The sequence below is a fragment of the Magnolia sinica genome, chromosome 17, assembly GCF_029962835.1.
Source record: "Magnolia sinica isolate HGM2019 chromosome 17, MsV1, whole genome shotgun sequence".
NCBI lineage: Eukaryota > Viridiplantae > Streptophyta > Magnoliopsida > Magnoliales > Magnoliaceae > Magnolia > Magnolia sinica.
Genome location: NC_080589.1, coordinates 55,642,783 through 55,665,111, shown reverse-complemented (window position 1 = coordinate 55,665,111; position 22,329 = coordinate 55,642,783). Strand labels below are relative to the sequence as shown.

General features: G+C 39.6%; 1 protein-coding gene and 1 non-coding gene across 2 annotated transcripts in view; both read right to left on the bottom strand.

Annotated features, from left to right (window-relative positions):
• Positions 1-274: 274 nt before the first annotated feature.
• LOC131231723 (two-component response regulator ARR1-like) overlaps positions 275-22,329 on the bottom strand; it is a 72,613-nt gene continuing 50,558 nt past the window's right edge. Inside the window, exons 5-6 of the mRNA XM_058228025.1 lie at positions 3,717-3,793; positions 275-768 (exon numbers count right to left, since the gene is read on the bottom strand). Of these exons, the coding sequence (XP_058084008.1) occupies positions 400-768; positions 3,717-3,793 (446 nt within the window). The 3' untranslated portion in view covers positions 275-399. The remainder of the gene's footprint in view (positions 769-3,716; positions 3,794-22,329) is intronic.
• Positions 18,127-18,233, bottom strand: LOC131232184 (small nucleolar RNA R71). The gene has a single exon (XR_009164800.1). It is a non-coding gene; the product is annotated as a small nucleolar RNA R71 (small nucleolar RNA).

Here is a 22,329-nt window from a genome sequence, read left to right as displayed (position 1 = left end):
TATGAATACTCAGTTTAAGTACACATTGTGTAAAAGTTATAGTCGATAACTTGGGTATAAGAGTACACACTCTATATTCGCGGGGCGTGACACTTAAAATTCCTTTTAAGAAAAGACATTCCTTTTTATGTTTTCTAGGCTTTCTAGCTCAAGGTGTTGTCTCTTTATTAATAGCATCCTTGGACCATTATATCAAAATCAAATGATGCTCCATTCACTGAGAGACCATAATTCATAATTGAGTGGTCACCAACAATCATGAAAGGCAACATATTTTTATTTATTTTTTCCGATTTCATATATGAGAAATCCAACTTCTTTTTTTCTTTTATTTTGGAAAAACTCAATATCCTTCGTTCAATCTATCCAGGCATGAGTCACCTTGCATTTCTCTACAAATTATAAGAATGCACTTCCATCAGTTGGAGACTCAACATGAATACCGGTCACCGCAGATGCTTGTTGTGGAGAGCCCTTACCAAACTGTCCAATTAGCTCATCGAAAAAATCATCTTCCACAGCAATGCCATTATTTTGTTGGGTTAATGCTGATGGTCCGCTTTCACTCTTGGATTTCAAACTTTTGCTAATCTCAGCTTGGTAGGCGGCATTCCTCTTCTCCATCGCTACGAATTGCTGCAATGATTTTAAGGTTGCATCATCGATCTTTTGTTTAGTTCCCAACGCCAAGCTTACCTGGTGGGCTGATGATTTGTCGCAATGTTGTGGCAAGGACGAGCTCAGCTTCTTCAAATATGACCGGTACTTCTACATTCAAGTAAAGAAATCTCAGGTACACTGGCCAGATAACAAAAATGAAATAATGAGCATTTGTTGATAGATGAAATAATCAGTGTGTGTGATAGATACTCCATGCACTTTAAATAATCAGTGTGTGCGATAGATGCTCCACATACTAAGTGCATGGGAACCTTCCCATGCACATAGTTGCATTTGGGTTTGTAGTCAGTTACATTATCAATCTGGACTTTGCATATGGTCCACCCCATTCCCAATAGACGACGTTGAAAAAATCACATCCGTTGGATCATTCCAATGACAGGATCGATATAATGAAAATGGATGGTCCATATCATTTATCACAAAATGGATCCAATTTTAAATCGTCACCATTTTGTAAGGCTCACCTTGGGTTGCTTACGGTTCAGTTGCAACGTAGTGATGGATTCGATCACCATCTTCCTCAAGGGATAATTATTTGGAATCCACATAGCTTCTCTGGACTCCTCATAGAGGTTCCTCGAATCCACGAGGGAAAATAAAAAAAATAGAAATAAATTCTAATAAATTCATAAATAAATTGATTGATGATAAAAATGAATTCACAATCCTTTAAATAGTGATATCAAACTATGAAGAAGTTTCAGAATCAAACTCCAACTCAACCTCCCTAAAAAAAGTGACTTACTATAAATAGTAAAATTATTATTTATATATGATCATGATTTCTACTAGACTTCATCATTTTCAGCCAAAAATAGTAAGTGTCCAATGCGTAACCATGTTATTCTCTTAATTTTTCTAAGCCCTTTTCATTTTGTGCACGACTCCTAAAGCTCAAAGGATCAAGAGTTATGATCAAACTAAAACTTACTATAAAATAGTAAAAATGAAATTAAATGGATCAAGAGTTATGATGTAATCTCACAAATCCGGCATGTGGGAAACCCGGCATGGCAAGGTTGGTTGGCTAAAGTAGTTTCTCCTACCCATGTCATATATGGTGTATTGAATAAATCATTTTGGTTTGCAAGATATGCCTGCTTTAAGGTTCCGACGGTCCTCATCACTTTCACCTCCAATTGGGCCTTCTTTGGTCCATCTTGGCCATGAAAGTGTCCGCAACCCGCTCTACATCAAGTTGTGAACAATCTTGTTCTAAATATGATGTGAGCGATCCCATATATGGCCAAGAAAATGGATGATTATATGAAGAAAGACCCTCCTATAGACAGTCGGTTAAAGTAACCGAACGGTGTGTTTTTTGGGTTGTGCCACGAATTGAAAGACTCACCAAATTCAATGTCCAGAGACCATCCAATAACTGCGGGCAGAATGTGAAAAAACGTGATTCTTTAGGGCCACTCACAAATTTCAACGGATTGGAAATGCGGAAATTCCTCAAAATTAAAGAAATTGCAATGGTACACTTCCAATCTAGTTTGGTAAAAGGGGCACCCATGGAATACAACTTGGTTATGGTTTTTGTCCGGCAGGCCCACGTGTTTCTAGATAGAGGATGTATTTCTATAATTATTTTTGGATGGAGGAAAATTAAAATGAGAATGTGGAAAACTAAGATTTCTCTAGCTAGAATGGAGATTTGTAGTATCAACAACACTTTAGATGGTTTTTGGGAGTGATTTTTGTAGGAAATGATTAAGGAAACGAAAATGGGAAAGCATGGTTTTTGCTTAATGTCAATTTTATACTTTTTATTTATTTATTTATTTATTGTTTGGATTTGTGGAATCTAAAAGATAAATTTGGAAGGAAAAACATTATATTGGAGAAAATTAATGTCGAAGAATCCTAAAAGAACCACTTTTATTATTATTTTTTTAACATTCATGATATACACAAAAATGTGATAGGTAAATGGAAAAAAAAAAAAGAAAAAAAGGAGTCAGAGCTAGCTATCTTAAAGAACGTAGAAATCTTGTTTCAAAATCACCATTTTTTAAGGAAAGCATGGAAATGAAAATTGATTTCATACCTGATTTTTCTTAATTGAAATGAAAAATAAAAATAAAAACATATTTGAGGAAATCAATTTTATGGAAAAGATCATTCCATCGATCCAAACAAGCTAAGATAATTTGTTTTCACAGTAAGAATATGCTTTGTAACAACTCGGGAAAGGATAATGTATTCCAGATTGCTTTTTTCACAATGAGGAAGTATCCGCTTATTTTGTTCTTTACTGTTTTTCTGCATATTGTGCCACGCTGAATATCTTTCAGATCCAACTACATTACGATGATTCATATGGTTTGATTTCCTGGCATAAAAGTAAATGGGTCGCTCTCAATTGATGGTTGGATACGAGAATTCAATGGTCCACATTAAATGGGAAAACTGTTAGGATATATGGAGACCGATCATAAGAGGTGTACAATTCATCGAAAGGCCAATTTCATAATTTTACATGAAATTTTTATGTAAATTTTAATTTATTTGGGGTAGTATATATGATGTCGTGGGAAAGAGAGTTGTAATCTGTTTCTTCGTTTTTTTTGCCTTTTGGCATAGTAGATTGGTGTGAATCCATGGTCATACTAAAAGGAACTATATAAATTTTTGTTCATGTTTTGCCTCCTTTTCTGCTTTCTTTTAATTCTGATATGATTGTGTAGATCTTTCTCCCAACAAAAACTCCAGGGTCAAATCATCTATTCAGAATGACTTTTAGACCATGGTCCATCCATACTGCCCAAAAGATGGTTGAACCGCCCCATCTGGCTATGCACGACCATAATAATTCCCAATAGTAGACTACTATTCATACCGCCGAATGATTTGCATGCATGGACTCATTTTTCATATTTAGAGCAGAAATAGTACAAAACTATACTTACCATTCACATTCAAAGCATATAAATGGGTGCATGAAAATCAATAAATAAATAAAGTATAAATATCTGCTCTTTCATAGGAGAACCACAAGGACATACCAAGAAAGAAATGAGGACTACCTGCAAATGACTTGCAACGTGCTCTCTTGTGAGTTGCTCGACTTTCATGGTCTCTAAGATTTTCTTCGGAACAGTTTCTGCAAGAACAACGTTAGTAAATAGGACCTCTTCCATTGTTTCTTCTCTTTGTAGGACATGCCAATCAAGACATAGCAACCCTTGAAGAGGGAGAAAAGATCTAGCCCAACCCAGTGTACCAGATTTTATCTCCCACTTTATATACCATACACAAGGCATATCCTTATCATTCCAACCTTTTGTTCCTCATGAGATGTCATAAGTAGACCATAGATAAAAAACTACAGTAATTAGATGATGCAGTCCGCTCTGAGGACAGTTGTTCTCCATGATTGATTGTTGAGCAACTCATGATAATGACCCTCGTAGGCCCAAGTTTTCAACTCATCATTCACGGATCATTAATTCTAACCCTAGATGATGTTGATTGTTTTTGCGTAGGGTGGGCCACTATGGCAGCCCTAGATGATGTTGATTGTTTTTGCGTAGGGTGGGCCACTATGGCAGGTTCCACTTGAGGAGTCCTATAGCTAAGTGACTCCCACGTGTACATAGTTTGATTGGAGAATTCTATCCTTGTTTTTAATTGTTTAGATAGAGTTAACTCTCAACTACTTCTATAAATAGGAACACCTCTGATGGTGAAAGGCACGCACAACTATACGTATAAAAACCCTATGCTTTACTAGACCCAGATTTCCTATCTTACTTAGGCATCGGAGGATCTCCTGCTCTAGTCAGGGGCTCCTTTATCTTCTTCGAGTACCTAGATTATGGTGACCCTAGCAGGGGACCCTCCTATGTCTAAGTCAGACGAGAAAAGGCTTAGATGATGGTGATCTTGATGTCTATTTTTGGGCTACCAAATGATGGCAAGACCACATGAAATTGGTCCCATTTGGAAGCACAGTTCATGTACATGCCATTTGAATAAGTTTGGCTGATTTTTATAAAGGTGAATATGGCTATAATAGGTTACCAGGTATTTTAGTCATTTTTTAAAGTTCTACTAAAATTGATGGCTAGATTTAAATATAATGAATAGTTAGGATTATAATAGGATTTCTTTCCATTTTAGAAAAGTATGACCCCCACCATTGGAAACTTCTTTTGGGGGGGCCTACTATGTGGGGAACCTGTTGTGAGGACAATGTGCCCTGCACGCTGTGCAGCGGCAGCAGGTCCCACGCGCTTCCCCCCGGCCCTACCTATGTATGTATTTTATATTCACAGCATCCATCTGTTGTGAACCCGATGGGTCCATCAGGCTGTATGGGTTTTATCCACTCCGTCCATTAAGTGGACCAGATGGCAGGAAGCAACAATGGACATGATGTCCACCATTAAAACTTTCCCCGGGCCCTCTTTGTTGCCCCAGGCCCACCCAGGGCACGAGCCCAAAAGTGAGGCAGATCCAGGGGTATAGTGGACCCCACTACTTCAAAACAAAGGAAAAAGTTAAAAATATAAGAATATAAGAGAGCAAAAGCAGTGGGCTGTGGGACCCCACAGTTGGAACCTCGCTTGATCCACCGTAATGTATGTAGCCCCACCAGTTGGGAACGGTGGGGATGATGATGCCAACCGTTGAAACCTACCTGGGGTCCAGCTAGTGGGCCCCATAGCTGGGAATGATGATCCATGGGTTTTTACCACACCGTCCAGCCGTTTTGGCTGAGGTAGGGGCCCAACTGGATGTATACTTTGTACATCCAAATGGCTCATCCAGTGGGTCCTACTGCTATAGAGAGAAATAGGGACGATGACACTACCCGTTGAAGCTCCCTGGGCTACCGTGTTGTGGGATTTTTTTGTGTATCATTAAACTCATCAATGGGCCCCACAAGTTGTAATGCTCTGGAATTTTTGTCGTAATAGTTTAAGTTCATTGTATTGCTTGTTATGTATATTTTTCCTTAATTAATGAGAATTTTAATTTATTTGATGAATAATTCTTTATCGTGAAGATTTAGGTATGGGTACTTTAGCAAGAATTGCTTGGAAACGTGCTTAGAATAATTTATAATTATTAGATTTTTCAAAAGTCTCTGATTATAAATAACTACGAAAATGTCATTAATCTAGACATTAGATTTCCATATCACATGGTTCCCATGATCCATATGACTTGAAATATTATCTCATGCCTATCTATCATAAATTAATTATATACGTCAAATTTCAGCCATTGGATCGTAATAAAAGTTGCTCAATTGTCAAATCAGACCCTTAACCCATAATTTCAGTGTCCATCGAGTGAGGAAAGTTCTTCAGTAATTGTTGAATATTTTCCGTTATTTGAATGACTTGTATTTCTCCTAATATGGACCAAATATGAGATAGGAATGCCTCACCTTGATAGGACTTTCCATAAGTTTCAAGTTATTCGTTTTAAGTTTGCCAAATCTTTTCAAATTTGAACATTCTTATTTACCCACTTTTTACCGCCAATCGCAACTCAAATTTGGACTACATTTTGATATCATATGAGTACAAGATTATACAAATTTTAGATCCCAAACTATAATTTTACATTGTTGAACAATGACCGCCTTAAAACTAGTTCCTTTATTTTGATGCAATAGTTGAGATTCCAGATTTAGGCATTTCTCACTTTCGATCAACTATCAAATTTTTTTCAATTTTTTGTCTATCGTGACTATGCATTTCTTCCAATTTTAGGCCTTGATCATCAAGTGTGTACCCTGAAATCGAGAGTAAGTTTATTTTGGCACCTACCATGTCATTTTTTAAGATTGGCCAATCTAAGTTTTAGACCACCAAGAAAATTATGTATCCCTACTCTATTCGATGACTTAAATATCATGAATAGATTAGAATTGGATAAAGATCGCCCGAACCAAGAGAATTAGAAACCCACATGAAGTAAGATGAGATACAAGCCAATCACGCCCTGTTGAGATGTGGAGCCACATCTGGGGGCCACTTGACCAGTCGAGTGCCCTGCTCGACCAGTCGAGTGGCCCATTCGACCAGACGTGGATTGACTCGACTCATTTTTCAGTGAGTTAGGATTTTGGATTTTCGAGGTGCTGGACCAGTCGTGGGATGTGCTCGACTGGTTGAGGGTGATGCTTGATTAGTCGAAGACTCCACACGACCAGTCGATCTTACGTAGATTTGAGTCCGGATTTGATACGGACTATGGAAATTTGAGTTGATTTTCGCAGATGTGTGAAAGGGAAGATGCCTAAACTATAAATAAGTGTCCCTGGGGCTTTTCTAGGGTATGAAAAATAATTTTAAGGTGTGGGCAAAGGGTTTGCCTTGTAATCTTCATTTTTCTTCATAGTGGAAGTTTGCATCCGTGGTTTTTTACCCTTGTTGGGGGTTTTTCCACATATATATTGTCTTGTGGTTTGTTTGGAATGCATTGATTCTGTTTCTAGTCTATATTTCTTCTTGTTTATCGCTTGTGGGTGAGACAGGAGATTGGATCTCGGTTCACTGCGTTGTTGCCGTGCTACGCAGCAACTGGTATCAGAGCTATTAGTTTAGTTTTATTGGAAGCGATGACAGAAGAATGAAAGACTAGAATTGAGAAGTTTGATGGTTCAAACTTTGCCTTCTGGAAGATGCAGATAGAGGATTATCTGTATCAGAAGGACCTCTATATTCCTCTAGGAGGAAAAGAGAATAAACCAGAAAGGATGACAGATGATAAATAGTTTTTATTAGATCGGAAGGCTTTAGGAACCATCCGACTCTCTTTGTCTAAGAGCGTCGCCTTCAATATATTGAAGATGAAAACTGCAAAAGAATTAATGGAAACCCTAGCCACCATGTATGAAAAGCCATCAGCGTCCAACAAGGTTTATGTTATGAAACAACTATTCAACATGAAGATGTCAGATAGTGGGAGCATGGATGAACATCTAAACGAGTTCAATACAGTCACAAGCCAATTGAAATCCATTGACATTATTTTTTAAGATGAGGTTAGGGCATTATTGATCTTATTTAGTCTGTCAGACAGTTGGGATGGTTTGGTGATTGCTATGAGCAATTCTTCAAGGTCGACAAAGCTAAAATTTGATGATGTGACCAGTCTAATTCTCAGCAAAGAATCTAGAAGAAAGGCATCATAAGTTTCAAGGGATTTAGGGAATGCTCTAAACGTTGAAGGAAGAGGAAGATCGCTGAACAAAGGAGGCAATAAACACGAACGTTCTAAGTCGAGGAAGAAGTCCAAGGGACCGAAAGACAAAGACGGGTGTTGACATTGCGACAAGAAAGGGCACATGAAACGTGATTGCAGGGCGCTCAAGAAACAAGAAGGAAGCTTTCAAGGCGGGAAGGATTCAGTGAATCTACCTGAGGAGAGTGACACAAAGGCATTGATCTTGTCTGTTGATGCGAGGAATGAGTCTTGGGTTATAGACTCGGGTACTTCGTTTCATGCCACTTCATGTAAGAAAGTTTTGCGTAATTATGTATCAGGTGACTTCGGGATAGTCTACCTGGGTGATGATGAGCCATGTAGTATTGTTGGAAAGGGAGACGTTCATATAAATCAGAAAGACGGAACGACTTTGAAATTGAAGGATGTCAGACATGTACCGAGTTTGAAATGGAACTTGATCTTAGTGGGGTAGTTGGCCAATACCGGTTATGTGACGATATTCACCAGTGATTCTTGGAAGATCACAAAAAGTGCCTTGGTGATATCTTAAGGCAAGAATGAAGGTACTTTATACGTGACTGCAGGATCGTATAGTTCACTCGCAATTGCATCAACTGGAGTGAATGGGCAGTTATGACATCAGAGGTTGGGATATATGAGTGAGAAATGGATGAAAGTGCTATTGTCAAAAGGGAAGCTACCAGGGTTGAAGTCTATTGACTTGGAATTCTGTGAGGACTGCGTGTATGACAAATAGAAGAAGGTAAGTTTCAAGAAGATAGGACGCGCTCCAAAGACGCATCTATTGGAGCTTGAAGACACTGATGTGTGGGAACCGGCACAGGTATTATCTCTTGGTGGTTCACGTTATTTTGTTTCTTTTATTAATGATGCTAGTAGAAAACTGTGAGTCTATTTCTTAAAGCATAAATCTAATATATTTGATATATTTAAGAAGTGAAAAGTTATGATAGAAAACGAGATAGGTAAAACAGTAAAATGTCTTAGATCAGATAATGGGGGAGAGTATTGTGATAAGAAATTTGAGGAGTATTGTGCAGCAAATGGAATCAAACATTAGAAAACGATTCCAGGGACACCACAGCAAAATAGTGTAGTTGAGCACATTAACAAGATCATCTTTAAGCGCGCCAAGAGCATGAGGTTACATGCAGGGTTGCCCAAGACCTTTTGGGCAGATGCTGTGAATATTGCCGCATATCTCATCAATAGAAATCCCTTAGTACCATTAGATGGTGAGCTACCAGAAGAAACGTATACTAGAAAAGAAGTGAACCTTTTACATCTCAGAGTGTTCGGTTGCACTTTATATGTTTACATTGATGCAGAGCATACAAACAAGCTGGATGCGAAGTCCAGGAGGTGCACATTTATAGGCAACGGGCAGCATGATTTTAGCTATAGGTTTTGGGATACAGAAAACAGGAAAATCATCAGAAGTAATGACGTAATCTTCAATGAAAAAGTGATGCATAAGGACAGTGTGCAGGAAAATAAAGCCGATGAGAAAGAATTTGTAGAGTTGGAAGAGTTACCAGACACGAGTGTTACAGTACCACAGGATGATCATGCACAGGAGCCTTATAAGGCAGAGTGACAGACACCGGTTGTGAGGAGGTCCACTCGAGAGAGGAGACTCATACATTATCTACTGCTGACAGATAATGGTGAATCAGAGTGTTTTGAAGAGGCATTACAGTCGGCTACATGAGTTAAGTGGGAGCAGGCCATGGATAATGAGATGGACTCTCTTGAGTCTAATCATACATGGGAGCTAGTTACTCTACCCAAGGGTAAGAAAGTTGTTCATAACAAGTGGGTTTACAGATTGAAGGAGGAACATGATGATTCGAAAGGGTACAAGGCTAGACTGGTTGTGATAGGGTTTCAACAAAAGTCAGGTATCGATTTTACTAAAATATTTTCACCGGTAGTGAAAATGTCTACGATTCGCATGGTCTTGAGTATAGTGGCTGCAGAGGACTTACATCTAGAGCAGCTAGATGTTAAGAAAGCCTTTCTTCATGGGGACCTCGAAGAAGAGATAAATATGCATCAGCCGACAGGATACGTGGCATAAGGAAAGGAGAACAAGTTGTGCAGACTGAAGAAAAGTTTATATGGCCTGAAGCAGGCCCCGAGGCGGTGGTATAAGAAGTTCGACAGTTTCATGTCGGGAAACGGTTTCAGGAGATGTCATGCAGACTACTGTTGCTATTTGAAGAAGTTTGATACGTCATATATCATCCTTCTTCTATATGTTGATGATATGCTTGTGGCCGGTTCAAGCATGAAAGACATCTCAGATCTTAAAAGACAACTGTTTAGAGAATTTACTATGAAGGATTTAGGAGCTGTAAAATAAATCCTAGGTATGAGGATAAAGCGTGATATGAAAAATAAGAAAATAATTTTGTCACAGGCAGAGTACATAGTCAAGGTACTTGATCGATTCAATATGGGAGGTGCTAAACCAATTAGCACACCATTATCCAACCACTTCATGCTATTTAAGGAGTAAGGTGCAAAGACGCGGGAGAAACGAGACTACATGGCTAAAGTTTCATACGCGTCAGCTATTGAGAGTCTTATGTATGTTATGGTAAGCACGAGGCCAGACATTACTCAAGCAGTGGGAGTTGTTAACAGGTTCATGATCAACCCCGGGAATAAACATTGGGAAGTTGTGAAGTGGATCCTTAAATACCTGGTAGGTACTAAGGATATAGGGTTGTGTTATGGAGGATCGAAAATCAAGCTACAAGGTTACATGGATTCAAATTTGATAGGAGATATCGACAACAGAAGAAGCACTACAGGTTATGTTTTTTCTCTGGGTAGTGCTGCAGTCAATTGGGTTTCTCAGTTACAGAAGATAGTATCTATCAGTATAACAGAAGCAAAATATGTTGCGGCTATAGAAGCGTACAAGGAGATGGTGTGGATGCAAGGTTTCATGGAAGAGTTGGGTAAGAAGCAAGCGGATTGCAAGCTGTACAGTGACAGTCAAAGTCCAATACACTTGGCTAAGAATTCAGCCTTTCATTCAAGGACCAAGCATATTGACATCAGATATCACTTCATATGTTTTTTACTAAAAGATGGATTGATTACTCTAGAGAAGATTCATACAAGTGAGAATCCTGTGGATATGCTGACCAAAGTGGTCACATGGGAGAAGTTGAAGCTCTATTCAGCTTTGATTAGTCTTCAGGCTTGAAGACGGGGAGGTGATGTACTCCAGATGTAGAAGAGGGTGGTTTATATTGATGTATCTCTAAGTGTGAGATTGTTGAGATGTGGAGCCACATTTGGGGGCCGCTCAACCGGTTGAGTGGCCCACCCGCTCAGTCGTGGACTGGCTCGACTCATTTTTCAGTAAGTTAAAATTTTGAATTTTTGAGGTGCTCGACTAGTCATGGGATGTGCTTGACTGGTCGAGGGTGCCACTCGATTGGTCGAGGACTCCGCACAACCAGTCGAGCATATGCAGATTTGAGTCCGGATTTGATACGGACTGCGAAAATTTGAGTCGATTTTTGGAAAGGTACGAAAGGAAAGTTGCCTAAACTATAAATAGGTGTCCCTAGGGCTTTTTTATGGTATGAGAAATAATTCTAAGTTATGGACAAAGGGTTTTCTCTGTACTTTCAAGGGAGATGTTAGTATATTGCCTTGTAATCTTTATTTTTCTTCATAGTGGAAGTTTGCATCCGTGGTTTTTTACCCTTGTTAGGGTTTTTCCACATATATCTTGTCTTGTGGTTTGTTTAGAATGCTTTGATTCTATTTTTAGTCTATATTTCTTCTTATTTATTGTTTGTGGGTGAGACTGGAGATTGGATCTTGGTTCACTGCGTTGTTGGTGTGCTACACAACACACCCACCTCACTTATAAATGGGAGTTGTGAGCCCTTTTCTCCACGTAACCCACATGCAAAAATGCCCTCATGCCAGCCCTAAAATGAGAGAGAGAGAGAGAGAGAGAGAGAGAGAGAGAGAGAGAGAGCAGACCGTTTCATCCTAACCTATGTGCTCTCCAAGGTTCGTGTAGGTGTCGTTTTCTTCGAGGATTTTTAATTAGGGTTTCAAATTTGGCAAAGGTAGGGAATTCCTTAAAGTTTAGACACAATTCTAGCCTAGGTTTTTCAAATTCTACATCTAGGTTTTTCAATGATGATTAATGTCTGTTTTAATTACAAAACCCTTAATTTATTTTTTTAAAAAGCATGATATATTGTTGGAATTTTTGTGAATATTCAACATGATGTATTTTGAGACGCTTGGAGATGGAATCATGTAAACATGAGCATGTGGAAACTATCTGGAAACTATAAGGAAACTATGCTTGTTTTCATGGATATTATGTTATGATGATGAACATGGCACGACCATGTGTCATTTGGACATGGAAATATGTATTTGGATGTTATGTAAAAGGAAGCCCCCTTCCCCATGTGTTGAAAATATGGTTAAAAAAAAGTGGAAACCCATAATGGTTATATTGATATATTCTTAGGAATATCATGTGTATGGTTTATATGGAGGATCCAATTGTTGGATGTGGTTTACCTATGGTGGATCCATGAATAATTGATGTGGAGTATGGGCCATGTGTAGCATCATGACTAAGGTGTGTATGTCACTCCATGATTGACTATTATTCGAGAGTAACAACTACTTTAGGGTGTGGTGGACCTTGGGATGGGGAAGAGAGCAACCTATTGAGTGTAGGCATTGGTGAACTGGAATAATTAAAGGATGAAACTTCTCATGCGTTTATTGGCATCTGACTTAGTGGATCAAACCCTACGGGTGTTAAAATTGAAGGGTAACAAGGATTCCCGCTTCTAGTTGTAGACTATCTAAGGGAAGGGTGACAAGGATTTCTGCTTCTCGTAGTTAGGTCTATGGAAATATGAAGGGTAACGGGGATTCCCGCTTCACATAACTCTGGTGACTAGTTGCTAGTAAGTGAGGAGAAGGGTAACAAGGATTTTCGCTTTAGCGTCTTATGTAGTCAGGGTGCCTTCATCAGAGCATGCATATCATGCATTGCATTAATCAATATTCTTCTCATGATGGTTTTCTTTGACTAATTATGAGCTATTATTGTGATCATCTTTGAGAGGTACCCTCACTGTGTTGAATCTAGGCAGCTTATTCCTCTTGTTGGACAAACAATTGTTGGTGAGGCATGTGAATATCCAATAAAGAAATTTGAGCATCAAGATGAGGAATATGAATTATCATGGCAATAAATGGTAGATGATAAGGCTAGAGCTGCCTGAGAGACATCTACTTGTATTTATTTGCATTCATAGGAATTAGTTTGATTTTATTTTGTTAAAGATGTAATAATGTCCTCAATGGGAGGATAAAGTTTAAACTTATGTTTGATTGATTGTGGACTTTGTGTTGATGCCTAGATTAGAACTATTAATAGAATAAGATTATATTTCTATCAATTATGCTAAGAAAGCTATGCGAATGTAAATTGATGTGAATTGGAGGAAAATGCGGAATAATATCCTTAACATATTCAAGTTAACACATGTGAACTTGGCTCATCGTTTTATCCACGAGAGCCGAAATCTTAGGGCATATAAACGATATTAGAGCATAAAACGGGATCTTGGATATAAGCCAAACCTTGTTGCTTAATAAACTAATCCTAGAGTTTAAGACACTGGATTAGTGACAAAACACCTAAGTGCGTCCCTAAATTCTGTGTTAAATGATGATTGAACTTAAAAACTTACATTTATGTTTTCCCTTAAACTTGTAGGATAGTCATTGAATGTAGTAACTTGATTTTTAGGGCTTTAGAAAAGAAATTCATGTTCAACTTATCGTTTTTGGGGCTCTCATATATTCTACATGTTTACACCAATATGCTCATGGTTTAGAATAGGTTATAATAGCTGAAAACCTTGGATTCTTAATTTTCCTAGAAGTTTCTATCATAGGATATATATTTTGACTTATCTGTAAAGATTCTAATGGATAGTACCTGAATCAAAGTAGGAAATTTTTGAAAAAATTTCTGGACATCCCTCACCTAACCCTTAACTAAATTATGAGACTTTTTGGATGAGTTAATAATTAAAAAAAAAAACCCAATAGTGGCTAAAGTTTGGTGAAAGATTATGTTGACTTGCAGCAAATTTTGACCTTAAGTAGGGCAAAACGTAGGTTGTCTATTGAATTTAATTCTATAGAAATTTAGGGATGTTGCCCAACTAATCATTGACCTACATTTTAAATTTCTAAAACATCAGTTATCTAAGTTGGAAGATAAACTTTTGGGAGCGCTCGTAAACCATGAGTTCCAGAATTTGTGCTATCCTAGTCCCTTAGCATGATAATCCCTTGAATCCCCTTGTTTATGCTAAGATTTGCATGTTAGCACCCTTATAAGTGTTTCTTTAATGCCCATTCATATGTCTTGTTGAATTTTAGGCCCCACTTCATTAATTTATACGAATTCTTATAAATATAGGATGTTACCTACTACCTTCTACTTCAATCTTTTGCATATTAGATGACAATAGTGAGGTAGACATATAGGTAACCTTAAGGTGTAGGGATTGAGCCACCTAGAATCTAATAAGAGCTAGGTTATGGCATCCTCAACATCATCTATCTGTTAAGCCTCATTGTATCTTTCACTATTTGGGGATCATAAAAGGCATCTAATTCATTTAATTATCCGCTCGTGTATATCCATCTCTTCACTTGATTATTTGATCATGCCCTGTCTAGATCAATGGCCTTTGATTTTTGTTGAGGGTCAAATATTGCATATCAGACCCAGTTGTTGCATAGATTTACACGCATGATACCGTGTGATGGCCTGATTAATCGTGTTTGTAATGCAGAGTGTTTGTACGAGCCTGGACCGAAAAGGGTGCTTAAAGCATGGACTTAACGCTCTAATGACACCAAAGCATGGGATGGACTCTAGAGATCCAAGATCAACAAGATTACACATCAGGGACCCGGAAAAATCAAGAAACCAAAGCTCAAACGGCCTGAAAGTCAGCCAGAATGCAAGATCACAGGGTTTCTACCATCCGTTCGGTTCGAAACTTCACATATGGCTTAAAAACCAAAAACAAACCGTACATGTCAAATTTCAGCCATTGGATCCCCCTGCAAGTGTCCCAACGGACAGATCAGCCGCTAAAATCATGATTTGGGGCCCACCAGATCTTTGGATATGTCTCAATTTTATTCTGAACCCCGTAAATGAGGTTCTAAAGAGGATGGACGGAGCAGATGTGTCACAAACATCTCCGTAGGACCTACATGTATAGTGTGTGCACATGAATTGAAGTGCACCAGCCGTGCACCGGACGGTCAGCCCGGTCAAAGACGGGCTGACCCGTCTTCCTCTCCCGCGGCAACAGCGGACCAACAGCAGCTGTCCGTTTTTCATCAGTGGGCCCCACTCGCTCTCCAGATGACAAATCCGGACCGTCCAGGAGAATCATATGGCTCATGCCACTCGGGCCTAGATGGAGAAATTTTACAATGTAATCGGAGATTGGGTTTTGATCGTCCAAACAGAAAACGGACGGTGACTTGAAAGATAACGTGGGCCACATTGAAACAAGATAGAAACTGATCACGTCCGACCGGTTTTTCGTGAAGAAAACATTGGACGGCGTGAATTTACTAAATAGACAAGGAATGGAGGCCCGCCATCATCACAGCGTAAGAGTTACGCAGTCCCTGTTTACGCAGGGACGTGCGTTCGCGTGTCTGGCCTTCCGTGGGCCACCACCATTGATTGTATGGTCCATCTGGACCGTACACAGGCTCCAGGGGATGGGGATGACCCCAGCCAAGATTTCCTTTTGCTTCAATGCATGCCCACACAGGCAAATCTCATGTAAACGCAAGAATAAACGGTACAGTTGAAAGCCTGATTGGTTGCACTAAACTAGAGTAGAAGCGGTCATGTCTGACTGGTTTTTCGTGCACAATCCAGTGGACGGACTGGATTCTTCACGCAACACTGATCGTGGGCCCCACCAACAACGAAGCTCGGTCCGCAATCTTTGCTTGCGCACGCTGCTGCGTAAGGAATTCCACCTACAGCAGAACATCAAACGAGGTCTCTAGGGCGCTGGGGCTATAAGAAAGAAGGGAAAAAGAGCAAAAAAGGGAAGAAAGGCTGGAGAAGGATTGAACCAGAGGGCAGGGGACGAAGCTAGAAGATTGGAGAGAGAGAGTGAAGTTTTTTTTTTCTTCTTTCGTTTCCTGTTATTTTATTTCTTTCCTTCTTGTCCTTTTCTTTCTCTTTTTATTTTCTATTTGCTTTGGGGTTTAGGCCAATCATGTGTAGCTAAACCTCTTAGCTAGGGCTAAGAGGTGAAGCTTGTAGTGAAATGGGGGATTTTATTCATATGCCTTTAATTTGATTTCAATTCATGAACTAAATTTGGTTTTCGTTTAATTAAAGGAATACTTTCAGTTATTAATGGTGTGTTGTGACTGAAATTACGATAGATCTGCAATGGCTTTGAGTATTTCTTCTTCCTTTTTATGTTTATGAAGTCAGGAACCCCTGTTGTTCATCATTGTCCCATGGGCATGGTAGGATGACAGTACCCTTCCTGATCTTCATACATTGTTGATTGGTTGGTAATTAGTCTAATCCTGTTGTTTGCTCTGTCCCCTGGGCATGGTTAGATGATGGAATCCATTCTAATTCATATACTTTTCATCTCTTGAAAACCAAATCAAGTAAGTTCAGTTTGAACTCCATATACGAGCATAAGATCTCCCTGATCTTTACAAGTGGATCCTCTGAATCCCTAGTTTCCTTCCTCTGAGTTACTTAAGTTTTAGATAATCATTCCGCAATTATTTCCTAAATTCTATTTGTTTTCGATCGCATCTTCGACTAGCTCTAGTTCTTCTTGGTTTCAGATAACGTACAGGTATCAGTCCCTGTGGATTCGACCTCGGTCTTACCGAGTTTATTACTACATCACAACCCTGCACTTGGGGTGTGAACAAGTTTTTGGCGCCGTTGCCGGGGACTGACGGCTACGATTTTCTGAAATTAATTGGTTTTTGGATTAGTTTAAGATTAGGATTTTATTAACCTTAGTTTTTATTTATTTATTTATTTATTTGAGTTCAAAACTAACTTGTTTCCTGTTTTATAGGATCTGGACATAAGTTTCTCAAATGGTAATTCCTTCCTAATCTCTCTACTTTTTCATATTTTTAGAATTTAGGTTATTTCTTTCCCTTCTTAGAAATTAACTCTCTATTTTTGTTTTATTTTAGTAACTTTCTAATTCTAACACTTTTAGAAACTAATTTTGTTTCCTAATTTATTTTTCGAATATTTGTTTAGGAACTAACCTTCTTGTTTTGTAGGCCTTTAAGATAGAAATCTCTAATTCGGTACACTCCTTCCCTACTTTCTATTTTTCAACTCTCTTTTAGTAATTTACTTTCTAGTATAAGACTTTCCTAGTTTATTTTAGAAGTTTCCACTTTCTTTTAGAATCTAACTTATGTTATTTTGCAGGTCTTTAACTTAGGACTCCAATTTGGTAATTTCTTTCCAACTCTCCCTTTCTTTTTAGATTTTCATTTCCTTTCTTAGGATTAGGCTTTGAATTAGTTGAGGGTTGTGAGTGTTTCATGCCCAAGTGGGCCCATGACAACACTCGACGTCTCTTGACTAAAGGAGGATTGGTGGAGGGGTTGACTATCCATCGCAGGACTAGACACCGCTCAGAATCCCCTGAGTTAACTGAGGTTATGGCTGAAGACCAACCTCCTCCACTTCCACCCAGGGTGGAGGATACCCAAGATGAGAATGAGGTGCAACAGGCACCCCCGCCTCGTACTTTACGAGATTATCTACAACCGGCGGGAGTGAGTATGCCCTCATGCATGATTTTTCCTGAAAATACAGGACAAATGGACATCAAGCCAGGAGTTATCCAACTCCTGCCCAAATTCCATGGACTTGAATCAGAAAGTCCATATTTACATTTGAAAGAGTTCGATGAGATTATAGCTACATTATGTTTTCCTAATGTATCTGAGGATACAATTAGGCTGAAACTCTTTCCTTTTTCCTTAAAAGAGAAAGCTAAGACGTGGTTACATTCACTACGTCCTAGATCCATTGGCACATGGAACGATATGCAGAGGGAATTCATAAAAAAATTCTTCCCACATCATAAAACGATTACCCTCAGAAAAGCGATCATGAACTTTGCCCAAAAGGAAGATGAAACATTCTTCCAATGTTGGGAAAGGTTCAAAGATTTGGTCAGTTCATGCCCACAACACGGATTTGAAACGTGGCGCATTACAAATTTTTTCTATGATGGACTGACATCTTCCATGCGCCAAATGGTCGAGACAATGTGTAATGGAGAGTTCATTAATAAAGATGTCGACGAGGTATGGGACTACCTCGACAGTTTGGCTGAAAAAACACAATCTTGGGACTATTACCCAAAGTCGAACACCACGTCTAGGCCGACTCAATTAAAGGAGAAAGGTGGATTATATCTCTTGAAAGAAGAGGATGATCTCAAGTGTAAAGTGACTACGCTCATAAGGAAAGTTGAGGCCATGGAAGGAAAGAAGGATAAGGTCAATGAAATTGTTTGCGGCATCTGTGATTGCAACATTCACACAACTAAAAACTATCTTACAATACCTGCCTTTCGAGGAGTGTTGAATGAACAAGCCAATGCCGTAAATAATTATCAAAGACCTTTTACTGGACCTAACTCTAACACATACAATCCTGGCTGGAAAAATCATCCAAACTTCAGTTGGAGAAATGGACAAACGGCGACTCCTCCAGGTTTCTTCAATCAAAATCCAAATCAAGTGAAACCTCAAGAGGAACCGGTTCAAAATCCCATACAAGAACTGGCTCAGGCAATGCGGGGAATTACAGATTTTATGCAAAAGATAGATTCTCGTATGACGGTTATAGAAAAGGGGATGCTTCCTGCACAACCTATCCCGAATCCTAAACCGCAGTACGAGAATAATGATCCCAGCTCTTCAAATCAGATGGGGCATGCTAAATCCATCACCACTCTTAGGAGTGGAAAGATCATTGATAAAACTCTTCCGGTTAGGCCCGAAAAGCCTCAAGAACCAGAAGAGGACAACAATGATGGATCCAGTGATGCCCCACAAAAAGTAGAACCGGAACTTCTAGAGAAGCCAGTTGCTCCATTCCCCCAACGGTTGGTTTCATCAAAACCTCTCTCTAACTCTCAGGATATCTAAGAGGTGTTGAAACAGGTGAAAGTCAACATTCCTCTGCTTGATGTCGTTAAACAGATACCTTTATATGCCAAATTCCTAAAAGACTTATGCACGACCAAGCGACGGAAAATTATTCAAAAGAAAATCTTCTTGACTGAGAAAGTGAGTGCCATCCTGAAGCAAGACGTGCCGCAGAAATTCAAGGATCCCGGTAGCCCAACCATATCATGTGTAATCGGGAACCATCGAATTGATCACGCACTTCTTGACTTAGGAGCGAGCGTCAATTTGATTCCCTACTCGGTATACAAACAGTTAGGTTTGGGTGAATTAAAACCCACCCTAACTACACTACAACTTGCTGATCGCTCTGTTCGTGTACCAAGAGGGATAATTGAGGATGTGTTAGTCCAGGTCGATAGATTTTACTACCCTGTAGACTTTATCATCCTGGACACCGAACCCATCAATAACATGAGCACTCAGATTCCCGTCATTCTTGGTCGCCCATTCCTCGCCACGTCAAATGCAATTATCAATTGCAGGAATGGTATCATGACTATGTCTTTTGGAAATTTGACATTGGAGTCAAACATTTTTTTCAATAATGGCAGCAACGCAGAGGATGATGACGATTTCCACGACATTAACATGATTGACTCTTTCGTGGAAGATACGACACCTCTAACCTTATCCTCCGACCATCTAGAGACGTGCCTGGCCCACTCCCATGATTTTGATGATGACATGATTAGGGAGACGTGCGCCTTGCTTGATACTGCACCGGTACTTGAAGTTAACCGATGGAGGCCACAATTTGAAGAATTACCACAAACTGATGTAGTGCCTCTACCGTCTAATCTCAAGCCGCCGAAGCTTGACCTAAAACCTTTGCCCTCTGATTTGAAATATGCCTATTTAGGTCAGGATGAGACATACCCGGTGGTGATCTCTGCCCACCTGGAGAAAGAACAGGAGAGTATGCTCATATCTACTCTCATTGAACATAAAGGAGCCCTGGGATGGACGATAGCAGACCTCAAGGGAATCGATCCCTCGATTTGTACTCACCGCATATATCTTGAGGATAATGCAAAAACCGCTCGGCAACCACAACGTAGACTAAATCCAAACATGAAGGAAGTGGTTAAAGCCGAGGTTCTTAAACTATTAGATGTGGGTATTATATACCCTATATCTGATAGTCAATGGGTGAGTCCAACTCAAGTGGTCCCTAAGAAGTCCGGAATCACCATCGTAGCCAATGCTAATAATGAACTCGTGCCAACTAGAGTCACTACTGGTTGGAGAATGTGCATTGACTACGGAAAGTTGAATGCTGTCATAAGGAAGGACCACTTTCCTTTGCCCTTCATTGATCAAATTTTGGAAAGGCTAGCTGGTCATTCCTATTCTGATTTCTTGACGGGTATTCGGGCTATAACCAGATAGAGATAGCCCCTGAAGACCAGGAAAAGACCACATTTACATGTCCCTACGGCACCTTTGCTTACCGAAGGATGCCATTCGGACTATGTAATGCCCCTGCCACCTTTCAGCGATGTATGCTTAGTATCTTTTCTGATATGGTAGGGCAATATCTAGAGGTCTTCATGGACGACTTCTCTGTTTACGGTCCATCTTTCAGCAAGTGCCTGGAAAGCCTTAAATGTGTGCTGAAAAGATGTGAAGAAAAGAAATTGGTACTTAATTGGGAGAAGTGCCATTTTATGGTTCAGAAGGGAATTGTCCTTGGGCATATCATCTCGTCCAAAGGAATCGAGGTAGATAAGGAAAAAATCGATCTTATCTCTAACCTACCTCCACCTAAGAACATCAGAGACGTGCGATCCTTCTTAGGACACGCAGGATTTTACAGGCGATTCATAAAGGACTTTAGTCTTCTTTCTCGTCCTTTATGTAATCTTCTTCAAAAGGATGTTCCGTACGAGTGGACTGAGCAGTGCCAGGAAGCTTTCACCAAGCTTAAGGGCACGTTAACCACTGCACCTATCATGCAGCCACCCGACTGGAGCCTTCCTTTTGAGCTTATGTGCGACGCTTCTGATTATGCTCTTGGAGCGGTCCTAGGCCAGAGAAAAGATAAGAAGCCCTACGTCATTCATTACGCGAGTAGGACTCTAAATCCTGCCCAGGTGAACTACTCGACTACGGAAAAGGAACTCTTAGCCGTAGTGTTCGCCTTGGACAAATTTAGGTCCTACCTGATCGGATCCAAGATCATTATCTATACAAATCATGCGGCACTGAAGTATCTTCTTTCTAAGAATGATTCTAAGCCCCGCTTGATACGATAGATCCTTCTACTCTAAGAATTTGATTTGGAAATTAAAGATAAAAAGGGAGTAGAGAACGTAGTGGCCGATCACCTTTCTCGCCTTAATACCTCTGATTCCCTTGAGGCGACCCATATCAATGATATGTTCCCTGAGGAACAATTGTTTAGAGTCTCCCATTCACCTTGGTTCGCTAATATTGCTAATTTTCTTATCACAGGTTCTATACTAACACATTGGACTGCGCAAGATAAGAAGAAATTCTTTACCAAGGTGTGCAACTTTTTTTGGGACGATCCATATTTATTTAAATATTGCCCAGATTAAATCTTAAGGAGATGTATGCCAGACGATGAGCATTAGAGTGTCATCTCCTTCTGTCACTCAGAGGCCCGTGGTGGTCACTTTTCGCTAAAAAGACCACGGCCAAGATTCTACGGTGTGGCTTTATCGGCCCACTATGTTTAGGGACACTCATGAGTTTTGCAAAGCTTGTGAGCGTTGTCGAAAATTGGGAGCATTGTACCGTCGAAATATGATGCCTTTGAATCCCATTCTTATCATTGAAGCATTTGATTCGGGGCATCGATTTCATGGGACCATTCCCCAATCGTTTGGGAATCTGTATATTTTGCTCGCCGTGGATTATGTCACTAAATGGGTCGAAGCGATTCCGTGTCGAAAGAATGACCATCGCACGGTCATTAAATTCCTAAAAGAAAACATCCTTTCTCGATTCAGAACGCCTCGAGCCATCATTAGTGATGGGGGCTCACACTTTTGTAATAAACCATTTAAGAGCTTAATGAAGAAATACGGTATCTCTCATAAGGTGAGCACCCCATACCATCCTCAGACAAGT